The following is an 18,391-nucleotide window of genomic DNA, read 5'->3' as shown; positions in this document are numbered from 1 at the left end:
GTTATTATAACAAGTCTTATAAAACGGGATCTTTATTTATGTGTTTGATCCCGGGTTTCATCGCGTGTTCATATCCCGGTACATAATCATGAACAAAATTAATGTTCATCGCCAATTTTAGAGGTAGTAATTGTGAAATAAAGCAATGAAATTGAATATCCATATCCTATAAAAAAATTACTTTTTGTAAATATGCGCTACTCGATCGATCAATCACTTTCATCAATCACTTTAAAATGTTTCTGTTTTTGTCCCGGGTTTTTGTTTATGCCCCTGTATAGGAACTCGGCATGACAGTTTTATGCTGGTAAACGCCAAGCTGGTATATAACCAATTATCTATATGAAACATTTTACCTCTAGGTTAATCAGTCATAGTGGCTGACGTTATAGAAGACAAATATCACTCTCGGGCCTTTATTTTTATCAAAGTTAGTGGCGACAATGGCAGATTGGGGATTCGAACTCGCAACCTTGCGATTGTGAGTTCAATGCTCTAACCAATAGACCACACGACCTCTTGTCATAACTTTTTTTTTTTACATCTGATTTTGATAAAATTTTCAGTTTCATGCCTATGGGATTTTTCTCTTATTATTCAAATCAACTTTATGTAGGGTTGTCTTGTCCTTAAACGGTTTCTGATGTTCCAATACAGGCCTACGTACATAGCACCATATAATTTCGGCACGGGCTATTCCCTGTACAGCGTTTTCCATTACCATACATTTAATCAAGAATATTTTTTTTCATTAAAGGGATGGTCCAGGCTGGAGATATCTATATGTCAATAAATAGAGTAAAGTTTACAAAGCAATATGCTGAAAATCTGTTCAAAATCGGATGACAAATAACCAACAAAGTTATGAATTTTAAAGATTTGCATTATTCCGGTGAAACAGTTCTAGGCAAGTCCCCGGCATGTCTTTATGTTTCATTAGGTTGGCTGATGATGTCATCCCCACTTGTTCTTATGCATTTTATTATATGAAATAAGGCTTATTAAAAATGTTCTACCAAGAACTATTACAACTGGATTGACAACTGATTAAGTGCATTATTAGTGCTGCAACTTATTTCATCACAATGACATCCATAATGTATGAAATACTATGATTTTATGTAATAACATATAGAAAAAGGAAAGTAAGGATGTGACGTCATCAGCTCACCTAATGAATATTCATGACGAATTTAATATTGATACACAAATATTAATAACTTTGTTATTTGTCATCCGATTTTGATGAATTAGCATTTTGCACTGTTTCATTCTTTTTCTTATTTTAAGCCCGGACTATATCCCTTTAATTCAGTCGTAATAGCAGAGAACATTATTATGAGACGAGGGCTGTATGTTTTAGCTTTGATATACCTACATCAAATGACATTCAAATACTATTTTTTATACCTTGTTTTTTTTTACTTATCATTATTTTTACCCGATCGACGACACATGTCGGCCAACCTTTCACAAAGGAAGCCGGGAGAGAGGGGAATGGAGGAAGCTTGGTGTGGCAGAAAGGGGCCGCGGTGGTGGTGTGCATGGTGGGGGGGGGGGGCAAATTATGGCTCATGAATGGATAAACCATTATGCCGCGAGCTATATAAGCTGGGCAGTGTCTCGAAATAAAAGGTTCAGGCACAGAGCTAGCTCCATGGTTCAGGGGTGTGATCGGGGTGTGATATAAGGTTTCTTGCTTTGTACTTGCAATAAATAAAATGATTTGTGCCAGATATGAGTTGACCTCGCATTTCGCTCGTAGACAGAATAAATAACCAATATATTTCCCGGGCTTATCTCTCACCACCACCCACCTTACCACCGCACGCACTGCATGCAGCACGTTGTATCAATACCGTTATGTTTTGACCTCATATCGGGAGTGAGTGCTACTGCTACCTACACAATTGCAAATTGTATTTTAATACTTTATACTAGTACATAGTGTTCAGCATGGCAGCGGAGATGGGTAGGACGAAGAGAGTGGTCGTCGTCGGCGCTGGAATTATAGGGCTTTCATCGGCTGTCAATATCATTGAAACAGTCCCCAATGTCGAGGTAACATTGATTGCAGAGCATTTTGAGGAGCATTTGGCATCATGCGTATCTGGTGGCTTATGGAATCCCCGGGAAGTCCCCCTCAACGGCACACCCGTGCACGTTCTTCGGTATGTCATCAAAGCTAAGTCAAACGTAATAATATTGCAGCGTAGTACTAGAGTATTCGTTCCTAAACAAAGCAGTAGGATGCATGGTGTTAACATCGTCTTGTGAGCTTAAAAGAAAAATTCAGTGTTCTTCATTCTACCCCACAAGCACCTACATGTATCTCCCCTGTTAATTTGCTCCCCTCCCCGATTCCCCTCCTCCCCTCTCACCCCTCATCCCCATCCCCTCCCCCTCTTCTTCCTCCTCCTCCTCATCCACCATTGGCATTACTATGGACCTTAAGGCTATAAATAATAAAGCAGGGAGTTTAATAAAGCAGGTAGCTTGGGGGCTCACGTGCGCCCTAAAATAAATGATTATACCTTTTTTTCAAAGTTGCTTGTGTGAATTTATTTTTACGTTAAAGTGCTTCGGGAACAGCTGTGACATTTTTAAAATGTTTTATGCCTGTGAAACTAATTGTCATTTTCCCCTGATCCTGTCAAAGTTTTACAGTGCACAAGTTCAAGTATGTATTTTTAATAACATATTGCAGTCACTTTATCATACATGTATATACAGTGCGTCCCAAAAAAAACTATACACTTTTGAAATGGCTGCCAAATAAAAAATGTAGCACTTTGGGGGAAAAGACTTATAGATATGGAAAGCCAATAAAGTCAACTTTCAAATGACACCAAAAAGTTGGAAAATTATTCATGCTTGAGCGAGCACTGCCCACTGAAACAAAGGGTATGCAAACTAGGGTGGGCTGGAATTAGCCTTCCAATTTCTTTCAGATTTTTTGTTTGGTACTTGCAAAGTTGAAGGTTATTTGGTGAATTAAAGATCAGATGTGATCAGTTTGTTGTTTGTGAAAATTTCATACGTTATTAAATTGAAATTTAATGCATGAGCGATCATGAATTGCAATTTTTAGTCCAGCTTTATCATGTGGATCATGTGGATCTCAACAATGTGTTCATGACAGTCAGGAGAAGAGGGGGTAATATGACTTAGGTAGGTGAAGTAAGTTGATGGGCTAAAGGTCAACAGAACATTTAGCATCCCCTCCCCCACTTCTCCCCTCCTGAGAGACTAAGCTTGGCTAGGCTGGGCAGGAATTAGCCATACAGTTTTTTGAGAGGTTAGTCCCTTGGAACTTACAAAGCTATAAGGGTGCTATGCTATTCATGAGTGAGATAAGTTTTGGTTTTAATAGGAAAATTTCATGAATTACTAAATTGAAATGTAATGCATGAGTGAACAGGAATTGTAATTTTAGTGTAGCATATTCATCTTGTGGACATCAGAAGTGTGTTCGTGAGAGTCAGAGTAATGTGATGGTACATGTACCTGTTACAAGCAAGAGGGCGAGATATGCTAAGACTTGGTTAAAAGGGCATTCCTCTTCTTTTTGTCCTTTTACAAATTAAAAGTCATATGTACCCTCCCCTCTTCACCTCCATTTCCCAGCCCCCCTCTCTCTTTGTCTCACCTCCTGAATTGTAGCCTTTTCAAAACTTAACTGCCAAGTGACCGGTGGCTGATGGTCAGTTTGAATGATTACCAAAAAATTTAATGATGATGATTAATGAAATATTTTATTGGAAAAAATGAATGTTTGATTGATCACACTGCACATTGAATGAGTTGATTTACTGATAAATTGTTGATTAAATGATTGATAGGAAAAAATTGATGCCCTAATTCATAATTAATCATTAAACCAACATTCTGCTCTGGACTTCATGCGTACATGAGAATAGCCATCAGTCTCTCAACCGGAGGGGAGGCCGGGAAAGAGGGAGGGGGCGGGGGCTGAATGTTCTGTTGACCCTTATTTCATCAACCTACTTCTCCCACTTAAGCCCTATCTCACCCCCTATTCTCCCGACTCCCATGAACACATTGCTGAGATCCCCATGATAAAGTTGAAATGCTGCCCCAAAAGAGATCCAAATGATAAAGTTGAAATGCTGCCCCGAAATTGTAATTTGTGTTCACTCATGCACTAAAGTTCAATTTAATAACTTATAAAATTTGGTTAAGTTATCAAAACTGATCACGGTTGATTATTAATTTATCACAACGCCCTTAACTTTGCAAGTTCGAAAGGATTTGCCTCATAACAACTGAAATAAATTGGAAGGCTAATTCCAGCCCACCCTAAATTTCATACCCTTTGTTTCAGTGGGCAGTGCTCGCTCAAGCATGAATAGTTTTCCAACTTTTTGGTGTCATTTGAAAATTGACTTCATTGGCTTTCCATATATGTGGGTCTTCTTCCCCAAAGTGCTAAATTTTTTATTTGGCGGCCATTTCAAAAGTGTATAGTTTTTTTGGGGACGCGCTGTAGATGATTTATCAATGATCTGATTTCTATTTATTTGTGTTATGTTTGAAATGCAGATGGAAATAAAGCTAATATTGAACAATCTTGAAAGTCTAGAAATGAGAACATGTTCCATAGGTTCAATAGGTTTAATACAACAAAGTTGATAGAAAAACACAATATCAATGGTAATTTGAGTTTAAACAAAGAAGGATTTGGTTTCAAAGAATAGGATATGTATATATATATATATATATATGTACGTTTTTCCAAAGAGTTTTATTGCAATACAATATCCAATAAATTTCTTATTCCCAAACCTATCGTGTATTCTCATTTTTTTGTTAAACTGTGTAATATGTCTCTTGTTTTGATTGGTTTAAATAAACTTGAACTTGACTTGACTTGATGACATAATGATTTATTCATGCTTTCCAGGAAATGGGGCAAAGAAACTTGGGATCATAGCATTCCTTTGGCTTTGAGTTCAGAAGCATCCAAAATTGGAATAGAGTTAATCCCCGGTTACCGTTTGTATCCAGAGATGATCAAAGAAGAAGTAAGTCTTCATTTTTCAGAAAATTATTTTTTTTTCACTGAAAAAGAGGTAAAAAGGATAATTTGATAAATGTTTTACACAAACTTTAGGTCAGACATGAATAACCAGAGCAATAAGACTAAATAATATATACATACCAAGATATTTATAATGGAAAATTTCATGTCTCAGAAGTCTAATACCATATATCATTATGAAGATCTTTTGGTAGGATGAGTTCTCAGTGTGGAAGACAAGGATGTTTTGGACCACACTTGGTGGGCATCATTATGCATGGTGTACTTCCATTATTATTATTATTATCATTTATTAGATGTAAAGAAATATAATGAGGTATGAAACATTTTATCAAGACTGTTGATTATACATGGAAAAAAGTTATAGGCCTAATTATCATTCCGTCCATCTGAAGCAAATTTATCTGTTCCTAACAATATGGCTCCATCCATAGGCAAAAATCCCTGTATCTGGTAAATGTGTGAGTTCATACATCACTGAAACCAGTTGAAGGGACAGTGATAGTGTGTAGAGGAGAGCATTCCATGATGGTTTTGTCAATGCAGAGAGATGTTATGAGCTTCTTCTCAGTTTACTTTACAAATCCTGTCCAGTGGAGGGTACAAATTTGTCTTTTGGGTTGAAAGTCTCCAAGGCCCTGTCTTACAAAGAGTTACGATTGATCAAATCGATCGTAACTCTATGGAAATCCATCAATCTCATCATATTTTCTACAGGAAATGTGCAAAGAGCCGCTTGTAAATGAAGGAGAGCAAACAGAACTGTCAAGCAATCAATGAATTTATGGATATACATTCATATCTAGAAAAAAAAATTGAGCAAACACGCATTTCACATGTTGACTTTGCTGGCTTTCCATAGTTGCAATTGATCGGATCGATCGCCTCTCTTTGTAAGACGGGGCCCAGGTCATTCATATAATTCAAAAGAAAACTAAACGAACAGCATTGTTTAAGCAAAAGAACCTTTCCCCTCCATGTTATAAGCTACTGAAATCCTGGTATCTAATTGGCTGAGAATAAATAAGTCAGTGAAAACCAGTCACTGAAAAAAGAAAAACTTTTAAAGAAACAGTACCCTGATGATTTGTTTTTAATCATCTGGATACAGGAGGAGCCATGGTGGAAGGATGATGTTATAGGATACAGAAGAGTTCCTCAAAAAGAAATAAAGAAACTCTTTGCACCGACGTTCAAGTAAGTTCTTGGGCCCGTATTCGGATTTTGGTTGTCATTTCAACTCTGGTCTAAAATTGTGATTAACTATATGGATAGCCAATGAATTGTCATTGTGTAAAAAATCTCGGTATGAATTCAATTTGACCGCTTATTCGGTGCTCAATCCATTCAAAATTGTTTGGGAGTGATTGAAATAGTTTACCCTGCCTTTTGAGCCTGGGGGAAAAGGACACAATTCAGCTTATAAATGATGTTCATACAATTTTTGCATATTTTGCTATTCAAGATTTTTCTCCGATTAAGACTATGGGCTTAGTCAAACCGGACTTTGTCACTCAGGTTTAATTTTCTAGTTAACCCTACAGTGTAGTTTACTTTGTACAATCTCATGGGCTAGTATTGACTCCCCCCCCCCCCCTCTCCTGGGGACCATTTCATCAACATTTTTGTCCGACAAGTTGTCAGATCTGACATCTTTCCTTGATTTGGATTGGCTGAAAAGCACTGTTCCTATGGTAACTGTCGGATAGAATGGTACTTGTCAGATAAAATGTCTGACAAGTCCTTTCATGAAACACTCCCCTGGATCCGCCAGTGTCTAGAAACTTTTCAAAGACTTGTTTTCCCCTTTAGGTTATAATGTTTTCAATGTTATCAATATCTAGGGACAGTGATTTTCCATTTTACTGGTAAATAAAACGGAAATTCTGTTTGATTCTTTCATTTTCATGTAAAAATGAGTGGAATTCACCTCTGCAAAAATGGAATTAAGGTTTTTGCTGTGTACATTTTCAGTGACAAAATGGAATTTCAATGTTTTTATCAAGTTGAAAAAAAATTAGTTTTTCAGAATCAGAAAAGACCATTTTTGAAAGGGAAAATCACTGTCTCTATATTATTGCACCTAACATATTATATATTTATGTCACCTTAACTATCTTCTTATGCTAACTTCTCAGTTCTTATGAATTATTTTCATTGAACCTATTGATTGTAAATCTGTAATTTCATTTTCAACCTGAGTTGAAATTTTCTGTTGAAAATATATTATACCTTTCTGTCAAATATATAAAAAAAAGGAAATCCATTCTAATGTTCGAAACAGAAATGAAAATCCTCCGAAGATACGTTTTGCCCAAATAATCGTGGGCCTGGGTAGCCACTGTGCAGCGCCAGATCAACGTAGATCTCTCCCTTGTATTGTTGAACGCCAAACAGGTCTAGCTGACACGGCCGGGGTTTAACTCCGGAACTCGCGGTTTTGAGACAGATGCTCTACCAACTAAGCCACCACACAAAGTGAAATCTAATGCTCATTAATGCGTTCATGAACATTCAGTAATCTGTTTCTTTTGTATTTGTCAATCTTTCATTGACAGGGATGGATATTTCTACATGACAATGATAACCAATTGCCTGATCTATCTTCCATACCTCATGAAGCGGTAATTCAACACTCTTCATCTCTACTTCATTATATAGGCCTATGATTTTTTTTTACATTAGAAAGACTGCTGGTAATTGTGTCAAGACCGGGGTCAAGACCTTAGAAGCATTTCATGAAACAAATAGCCAGTGTTTTTCACTGACAAGCTAATCAAATCCTTGCATGGGATTGACTCAAGAGTACATTTGTCAGTGAAAATTCCTGACCAGATGCTTCATGAATCTTCTGATGTGGGGCTGATAGTACTCGGTTATTCATTATAGTACTTTCATATGTAATTTTGTTTTCCCGTTCTCATTTCAGCTCCCTTGAAAGTATCCCTAGATCCCACCCCACATAGATATGCCATTTTTTTCAATCATTAATTGACATGTATATAGTACACTGTTTTATAAAGCTCAATCAAGTATTCCATTGTTTTAGCTTGTTTTATTTTTATGAGACTGCAACTTTATGTTCATGATGTAATTTTCTCTGTCAAAAGCCGCAGAATGGGGGAGGGGGTAGGATCAGCCCCTCCCACCCATTACCCAGAGTCATTTCAATGGAAAGTTGCCACCTGGTATAATACAAGTAGAGCAGTTGACTAATTGAAAAATCAGAGCATATGGGCAAGAAACTAAATTGCATTTTAACTAAGTGATAGTGGAGCCAAACGGTAATAAAACCAAACAGTATGTCAAGTGGGTTTAACCATGATGCTGTTAATAGGCACTTTGAGCATTAGATCATCAGGGCCTTGTCTTACAAAGAGTCACGATTGATCCAGTCAACCACAACTATGGAAAGCCAGCAATGTCAACATCTAAAATACATGTTTGTTCAAAGTATTTTCTTGATATGATGTATATTCATACTTTCACTGTTTTCTTGATGATTCAGTATGCTTCTCTTTGTTTTCAAAGGACATTGTACTGATTTCCTAAAGAAAAAGTTATGACATGGATGGATTTCCATATACTTGAGGTGGATCGGATATATCGTAACTTCTTGTAAGATGGGACCATGGTAGGAGGCCAAGTGGGTTTTAGCCATGGTGTTGTTAGGCACTCTGAGGGTTAGACCATCTGGTAGTAGGCCAAGTGGAAACAAATCATTTCAAGAATGGAGTTTGTACATCCCACTGCTGCCACCATAAAGGAAATAAATGTAAAAGTTAAAGGGAAAGTTCACCCTGATGAAAAGTTTGTTGTAAAAACACCAGAAAAAAACAATAAAAAACTTTGGTGAAGGTTTGAGGAAAATCCAGTTAACATTAAAAAAGTTATTTCATTTATAAGTTTTTGATTTCTAACGTCATACATGAGCAGCTGCCCCATATGTTTTATAATATAAGATGCATGAATTTCATTATTTTAATGGTTCATAATGACTAAAAATTTTATTTTTTTAGGAGTGGGAGTGAGATAAATTGTCTGTTGATATACTGAAGGTACAATAAAACCCATTTTAATTTTTTTTAGAAAATGACATGATATTGATTTTTTGTTGTTGCTAACATATGATGTCACAATTCACAAACACATCAATTTACAAAAAATAAACTTCTAATAACTTTTTCAATCTTTCATGGATTTTTCTCAATATTGCTTACTATCTTTTCTGCTATTTCTACAATAAACATTTTGTCAGGGTGAACTCTCCCTTCCCCTGTCACACCTGGTGGGTGTTTCATAAAGCTGTTCGTAAGTTAAGAGCGACTTTAAGAACGACTGGTGATGCTTTCTTGTGGTAAATGACATACAACCAAAATGTTCATTGGCGATGGTTTACGCGTAAGAAAGGATCACCAGTCATGAAACACCCACCTGGACACCATAACAAAAAGGTTAGCGATTAATCGCTAAATGAAATAACCTATCAAGATCATCGTTGCATGCACATTTCGCTCAGCAGACTGACTAGGAACCAATCAGAATTGTTCTTTCAAATTAGCGATTAACCGCTAATCTTTGTGTTAAGGGCCTTTAGCCAGCATTGGCCAATGTTTATATTGCAAGCTGTGTTGCGAGTCGTTTCTCACTTCATCATATTTCTTGACATCAAGATTTGCCCGTTTCCACCAATACAAAATGATATCTTGATACATAATGTCATTTCTGGATGCTTTGTGTTTCTAAAATTCAGTTTTTGTTATTCAAGCAGGGAATGCTAGATATTTCAAGAAATAGGACTAAATGCAGAAATGGCTTGCCATACTAGCACCGCATATACTGTTGGCATACTGGTTAACGATGACCTTGTCAGGGGCGCACCCGGTCAAAACGTTGTGGGATGCCAGATTTCAGGATGAAATCAAATCAAATCAAAGAAAGTCAAATACTTAATCTGAGGCCATATTTTCAGACATTCTGGCCTTCCAGAAACTCCTTTGTGAATACATATCAGTCGTGTGATCTAAAATGAAGATCCAATGAATGAAGTACTGGTAGGATGGGGGGTCGGGTGTCCGGACACTTTATCTTTTTGAAGCCTTCTTTTTTGTCTGTGGATTACACTAAAAATATGAATTCATTACTTGTAATCATTTTCTATTTTGTTCTTTATAATATTTCCCAACATTTTGTACTAAAAATTGATGAAACTTCGCTTGTAAATTTTTCCAAATGACATTCTAAAATTGATCGTCCGGACACACAACCCGTCCGGATACACAACAACTGGGTATACTGAAATGCCACGAAACTAGCAACCAACCTCTCACTATTTAAAAAAAGCTTTGATAACAGCTCTTTATGATACAAGCAACCTTTTTCTCTTTTTCCCCCTGAAATTGTTTGAATGCATACAGCTTTCTACAAAAGGGTGGGAAAGCCATTCAGAGGAAGGTTGACAGTTTAGGAGAGGTCAGTATGTCATTTTGATTTCTTCTGGGTTTTTTTTGGTAGTATTTGATCTATTATTCATTGTGCATGTACTGTGAGTCTTCTATTCTTATGATTAGTCTCAATTTCTACTCTCGTACTTTACACACCACACGTGTGCGGTGGCTGTGATGTGTATGGCTGGTTTTGAATAGTTGTAATTGAAAGAAAAGCTTATTCTTTACAGCTAGTTGCAAACAGCTTTAGGCACAGGTGTTTCTAAAAGTCTGTGGCCATGCCTTTTAATAATAGGAATCAACTATAAAACTGTGTTTTTTACGCTTTATCTGGTCTTCTAGGAATTCATGTGATATTCTTTTTTGTGATGGCAAAAATAACCATAAAGATCTGTGACTTTATAAATATAAGGAATGGAATATGTTTCCAGGTGTTAACACCTTTAAAGAATGAACATGTAATGTTTTGTAATTGACTGGCCCTGAGGGGAACATCAAATACGTTGCCCCCAACAGAATCATATTAATATGGCAAATATTTGATGTTTCGGCCCGAGAGAAGAGCCAGTCAATGTTATCATTATTACCTACAGCTGTATAATGTGTAATTTAAGCTATCATTTGGAACAATTTATATGCCTGTTTGCTCATCACTACGTCTGTCAGGTTATTCACGAAATTGGCAAAGTAATCCTTGCTATGTTATTAGGAAAGACGTCTGAGCAGTGTTCCGATTTGAGTCCGTTTTGCTGGGGCGACTGTAGTGTAATATGTTGCCACCACTTCAATCATAAAAATTTTGCATTTATTTTCTGTTCAAGTGAGATCATATTTCTAATGAATTACCATACTTGTTTTAATATAGTATTATGTTCTCTCAGTTTGCAGGTGTGTATGATGTAGTAGTTAACTGCTCAGGATTAGGGGCAAAGTTTCTTGCACAAGACGATGCCCTGGAACCACTGAGGGGTCAGATCATACGGGTGAGTGCAGAATGAACCTAGATCTCTGGTCTTTATCCTCACTTGGGGGTGTGTTTATGCTTCCATTGCGAGGACATAATCAGCGTTATCAAACGTTGATTCAAAACGCCAATCGTAAACGTGGTTCTGGGAGTGCTGTTTATGCTTTTTTCAGAGGCAAAATGACGATGTCCAGCTGGCTTCGCATCGTAATTTTCATTGAGCAGGAAAGCGAGGTCAAATTGGGCGCGCCTCTTTTCGAATGCTGTTATTACGTGGAGATAACATGCGACCATATGGAGCAATGCGACTGTATTTGCCCGCGGATTATCATCTCACTGGAAGCATGTACCAATGACGTCAACAGTTATGATTTCATGTAATAACACAAGATGAAGGAATGTGGGGATGTGACATCATCAGTCCACCTAATGAATATTCATGACGACATGCATATAACTATTTTCACAAAATAGAGCTAAACTTTAAAATTCAATAACTTTATTTGACATCAGACTTTGATGAAATTTTTAGCATATTGCTCTGTAAATTTTACTATTTTTATTTAGATATAAATATTCTCAGCCCAGAGCATTCAGGTCATACCCCTTTGGATGACAGAGAATGTGATGAATTTCTATAAAACATGGTGAAATAAAAATGAGCATGTGGATGGATTTACTTGATATAAAAGGTCATAACTGGTAGAATCATATATTGTTCACATGCAAAACACAGTCTAATATACTATAGAGACTATGATTTGGTGAATTTCAAAGGCATTCAATCAAATCAATTGAATTGCAGATCGAGTCGGGGACTAAATCGATTCAAGCCCCAAGTGATTGACCTCACTCTCCTCTTCACCGGCCTTTGATGTTTTGTGCCCATTTCAATTTTTCCCATTTATGCTCTATTTTTATAAATATATCACTTTGAAACACGTACGGCTTTGCCCTAATAATACTGAAATTTGAGGCCTTTAGAGAAAATTCATACATTCATTTTTGCATCATATTTGACTCAACAACACTACATATAAACCATGTCCTCCTCCTCTCTACCTGTTGACACATTGTCAAAATGAGGGAATATATTTTATGGAAGTAATCATAACATAAAGTTATGTTATGAATTTACATAGTTAAGATTGACCTATTATCAGTTCAAAGTTGATATGATGTGATGTCATTTCATTTCATTTTAATTTTATTTGTAATCTTATATGGGTACTTTTTATTTGGGGGAGTGTTGTGTACAGCACATACTGTTCTTCTTTACCCACAACTAAAATGCAGTGGAATATGGACCGTCTGACATATTAAGAGGTTCAATGTAGCCGTTATCCAGTTTTTATTGGAAACTGTTTGAATGCATACTCATAAAATACATTAAACGACAGGGTTCTTTTTATTGCGATACTTTTTTGTCGATTATATATTTGCAGATGTTCTGGTACTGGTTATTTACTAAAACTAGGGATTATGCAGTCCTGTTTATTGTATTGACTTGATGTACCTGACTTTAATTACTTGATTTGTATTATGTTGAAAATAAAAGAAAAGGAAAGGAAAAAAAATCTGGATAATAAAATGTGATTTATGCTATTTAATGACAAGGGCAACGGAAATGGGAGGAGGGGGGGGTTGGGTGGAGGGTTTTGGTTGGGCTTCAGCCCCCCTCCCTCCCCTCCCACTTTTTTCAAAACCGTGGAGAAAGAAAAACATAAAAATGACCATCTGATTGTGATTTTCTGAATGTTCAGCATGCCCACTTTTGGCTAAGCCCCTCCCCCCATATTCGAAAACCATTCCATGGCCCCTGAAAGAGAATGTTCAACTCAAATGAAGAGACCGAAAATAACTGTACAAGTATTCAACTTTATTTAGATAAATTAAGACAAACACTGCGTACTACATGTCCCTGGGAAACAGAATGCTGAAGGTGCGGAAGCACCCCGGGATTTACCTGGGACCAATTTTTTTTCCTTTTTAAATTAACATCAGCACCTGAGTAAAAATATGTTCCCAGGGCCCTGGCCTACCGAGTTCATACTATTACTACTTTGAGAAAATAAATTAATCAAGGTTTGGTATAAATTACTTTGAAATATTAATAAAATAATGAACATCAGTACATCCTCATGTCATTTTTGTCTTTCTTCTCTTATACTTTCTTCCCTTTCCCCCTCTCTCTCTCTCTCTCTCCCTCCCCCTCTCTCCATGTCTCTTTCAGGCTAATTTCTTTTATCATTATTATGTATTACAAACACATTCACACCTCTGTCTCCCTCCCCTTGGCCACCATCCCCCCCCCCCCCTCTCCCACCCCTCACCCTTTTTTCCCATCTTTTACCACTCTTCAATTGCTCTCCCTTCATACTTGATGCTCAAAGTGAATTTCCTATTTTCTTTCAGGTTCGAGCCCCGATGCAGCATTTCTTTGTCCTGTACTCTCTCAAGGACGGGATGAAAAGATGGGGGGATAGATCATTCTATGTGTTTCCAAGGTAACAGAAACAAACAAGTTCAAGTACAAAAGGGGAATAAGTCATTATTACATTACAGTGCATTACATCTTCACAGTCATATTAAAATTGAAAAGTTATAAAGATATGGATATATGTGAGATATGTGACAATGTGCAGAATTTAATCTTACGACAGCCACCAATTTCCAGCCAGCCACTTAATTATTTACTTTCAATTCTACCTTGATGTCATCTAATAGATTAAACTTCGAAACCAGTCTGTTTCATTCATTTTTTTTTGTAACTCCTTTACTTGACTCTTTCATGGAATATATATCATAGTTCATTGAAATGCAATGGAGTGATTAATGATCAAATCTATAAGAACTTTTGACATTTGAAATGTTGGATTTTGAATTCATCACCTCACAATTTCTACATCGTTTGTTTGCATATCATTATATTATGGAACTAAATATGTTTAGTGCCTTATAATATATACTTTGTTGCTTTTTTCCATCCAATTTTAAAGAAGACATATTTTGTATTTAAATTTATTCATGTAAGTTCATATCGACTTAACATCAAGTTAACTTTTGTTACATGGGCTTAAAAGGACGACATGCTATTCTGTCTTTTGTCAAATAATGATTTATGATTCAATGTCATCATCACCCTCTCCCTACCCCCTTCCCGACCCCCCAGGAATGGACAGGTGGTCCTAGGGGGAACAGTTCAGCATGGAAGATGGGATTCTGAACCAAACCAAGAGGATGCTAAATACATCTTAGATAAGGCATCGCAAGTACTACCAAATCTGAAGGTAAGTACTACCAGTTCCATCACTCGATCGGAGTAGCCCTGCTAAAGCCAGGGTAATGGTACGTAGCGCTTAGAAACATAATAAGCTCTTTATATATGTTGTATATTATTATCATTATTTATAATTATTATCATTATTATTATTGTTGTTGTTGTTGTTATTATTAAAATGAATAAATGAATAAATTTATTTTCGAATGCAATGATAATGACAATTTCACAAGTTTACCATGTAGCTCTAGGAGTTTACAGCCAATCCGTTATAAATACATAGAAAAGCAAGGATAATCGAAACCAGAAACTTGACTGGAATGAATACTAGTCAAGCCTCGCCCCTTCTAGTTAAGGCAGATAAAAACATATGTTTCTTAGATTGTTAGTTGTTGTTGTTTTTGTTAATATTATTTTTATTAATATTACTATCATCATTATTTTCATTATCATATGATTATTATTATCATCATTATCATGATTAAGTATTATTGTAATAATAATTTAATAATTTGACTTATATCGCGCCAAATCCACTCTATAGAGTGCTCAAGGCGCTTTTTAGGAAATTATCAAAGAAATTAAGAATTGAAGAGAAATTAAAAAATTATTATCATTATTATTATCATTCTGGTAAGCTACAGAATCATGGCCCTTTTCCCAACTCTATTACCACTGTACACAAGTCTACTGCTTCAGAAAAGGTCACTTATCATACATGTAATGATATTATCTATCATTTGGGCATCAATTTTTTTTTCTTTATTATTTCTGAAGTAATTGATAGAACTAATACCTTGGTCACATTTGATCTACGGCAGCCGTACGGGGAGTCGACAACAGCCGTTTTATTAATTTCAATCAAAACCACATATATGTAGTTGGTACAAAAAATGTTGAAACGGCTGTTGTCGACTCGCTGTACGGCCGCCGTAGAGCAAATGTGACCATGGTCTTAATGAAAAAGAAATATGACTATGACAAATATGACTTCTATTTCTTCTCCTTACCTTCTACATCAAAAGAAGGTTAGAAGCTGTAGACTGCATGCGTATCTACCAATTTACAAATATGGTGTTGATGATATTGAATGGCCATATACCATTATATTTGGATCGTATTTTTGTTTTTAGGGAAGTGAGGTTGTAAAACATTTGGTCGGACTGAGACCATCCCGTTCCAAAGGAGTCAGACTAGGGGCTGAAACTATGAACTTTGGTGCATTGAAAATAGAGGTTAGTAATTGTAGCAAGGATTTCAAGGACAAGTCCACCCCAACAAAAAGTTGATTGGAATAAAAAGAGAAAAATCCAACAAACACAACACTGAAAATTTCATCAACATCGGATGAAAAATAAGAAAGTTATTTCATATTCAATTTTGCTTAATTCTACAAAGTAGTTATATGCACATCCTGGTCAGTATGCAAATGAGGGAACTGATGACATCACTCACTCACTTTCTTTTGTATTTCATTATATGAAATATGACAAATTCTAATTTTCTCCTCATTTGGTGAAATTTGTGAAACAAAATTTTATTTTGCCCTGAGCATGTGGAATTACCATTGTTTAACATTTTATGGTTCAGTCAAGTTGGTCCTTATTGTCAAATCTGTAAATATTGTATCATTCAAACAATAAAAAAACAAAAGAAATAGTGAGTGAAGGACATCATCGATTCTCTCATTTGCACTTGACTAAATTGTGCATTTAGCTATTTTGTGAGAAATAAGCGAAACTTTAAAATGACATAACTTTCTGAGTTTTCATCCGATTTTGATGAAATTTTCAGTGTTATTCTTCTCTGATTTTTTTCTCTTTTGATTCAAATCAACATTTTTCTGAGGTGGACTGGAAATTCAGACGATTGACTGTAATATGAATAGTGGCAGATCCATAATTTCTAAAAAGAGGGGTGCAGATGTTAATTCTCTTTATTTATATCACAATATCAATATATGTTTGTTCTAATAATAATAATATCTGTTTTTTGTATAGCGCTTTTCCCATAACGGTTCAAAACGTTTTACAGCATATTACCCCAATCATTGGATTCATTTCAATCCCGCACAAAAAGTGCACAATCATTCATCACAGCTTCATAATGGCGATGGCAAATTCAAACATACAATAACTTTCTCATCCTACCGGGTACCCATGTAGCACCTGGGTCGAGAGTGGCATAGTGTGGATTGATGCCTGTGGATTATTATCAGAGTGTAGAGGGAGCTTGCATCCTTGTGCCCCCGGATTCGCCACTGCATAAAGCTTATAGCATTTGATCTTGGGACTGCTTTCTACGATTGATTGCATTGATTAGTTTGAATGATTTGGGGCCCGTAACACAAAATTGATCATAGAACATTTCTACGATTGATTCCATTGACTACAATGTACAATCAATCGTAACAATCAAGCATATGATTAATTGCTAACCTTTGTGTTATGGGACCCAGGTCTAAATAAAAAATCAGCTATGGACATATGCTGCCACTGTATTTCGAGTCACCCATAAAGCTAAATCTAAGAAAATATACATCTGCCCCCCCTTACTTCCAAATTGTCTCTTTGAGTCTCCCCCTCGTATTCACATTCCTTTGAAATGTCTTTTTATTGTTCTTTTGATATCCTCCTCATTACACCAGGTTGTTCATAACTATGGCCACGAAGGCAATGGAGTCACTCTACACTGGGGATGCGCCAAGGAAACCACTCGACTCGTCCAGCAGATACTCGAAAAATCATCCACGTTGCAATCAAGATTGTAAACATCATCAGCCAAGGGTGCTGCAAGAAATCTTGGCAATCAATTGCGAATTTCTCTTGCAACTAATTGATATCAATATTCATTTTTACTTAGAAGATGTAAATGATTTTTTTGCATAAAGTGGTAGAAAAAAAAATGCTTTAACTTAGGTATGTGATTGACCCTGAGGCTAATACAAACTCTACTCTGTTATAAATCTGTGTTAAGGCCTGGTCACACCGTCCGAGCGTTGTTGGAGCAGTCGTAGAGCAGTATGGAGAGAGGGTCGTATTTCGCTCACAAAATTGTGGGAAAAATGGAAAAAAAACCAATCTAAATTGAAAATGGTGAATGGTAGCGAGCGGTGATGATTTTTTTCTCTCCGCTCCACGACCGCTCCAACAACGCTCGAGCGGTGTGACCAGGCCTTTAACATAAGAACCCTTCCATTCTATTTCATTTACATAAAGCCAAAGTCACGTTTGTTCACCTTTGTTCCTGTTTATCATTTCTTTTATTTTTGTGTGATTGAAATTGAACTCTTTGTGTGTGATATTTTGGATTACCCTGATGGATTTTGTTTATTTTGTGAACAAAAAAGCAATATAGTAATTCTCATTCTTAAAAGTGCACATAGAATTTGCAATGAAATAATTTTCTTGTCATATTATCATCATTAAAATCAACCTGAATTACCTCATTGTAAAATAAAAATGACTTATCTTTCATACTGATATGGCTGATGATGATATTGAAATGTATGTGTAATGAATGGTTGTATACATTTTTTTTTAGGAGGGGGGGGGACAAGATGCAAGAAAATTTTCAAAGAAACCCCAAGGGAGGGGAGCGAATTGACTGGGTTTGTCATGGGGACGCTTTTGTATTTT

General features: G+C 36.2%; 1 protein-coding gene across 1 annotated transcript; it reads left to right on the top strand.

Moving 5' to 3' along the window:
- Window positions 1-1,715: 1,715 nt before the first annotated feature.
- LOC121418316 (D-aspartate oxidase-like) lies at window positions 1,716-17,867 on the top strand. The gene is made up of 10 exons (XM_041612113.1): window positions 1,716-2,171; window positions 4,925-5,045; window positions 6,174-6,259; window positions 7,621-7,686; window positions 10,480-10,534; window positions 11,391-11,492; window positions 13,889-13,980; window positions 14,646-14,763; window positions 15,887-15,988; window positions 17,401-17,867. The coding sequence occupies exons 1-10, from the start codon at window positions 1,957-1,959 to the stop codon at window positions 17,521-17,523; spliced, it is 1,080 nt and encodes a 359-aa protein (XP_041468047.1). The 5' UTR covers window positions 1,716-1,956; the 3' UTR covers window positions 17,524-17,867.
- The last annotated feature ends 524 nt before the right edge of the window (window positions 17,868-18,391 follow it).

This window comes from Lytechinus variegatus, chromosome 7 (genome assembly GCF_018143015.1).
Source record: "Lytechinus variegatus isolate NC3 chromosome 7, Lvar_3.0, whole genome shotgun sequence".
NCBI classification, from domain to species: domain Eukaryota; kingdom Metazoa; phylum Echinodermata; class Echinoidea; order Temnopleuroida; family Toxopneustidae; genus Lytechinus; species Lytechinus variegatus.
Note: the sequence above shows the minus strand (reverse complement) of the source record. Positions and strands in the feature narration are given on the sequence as shown.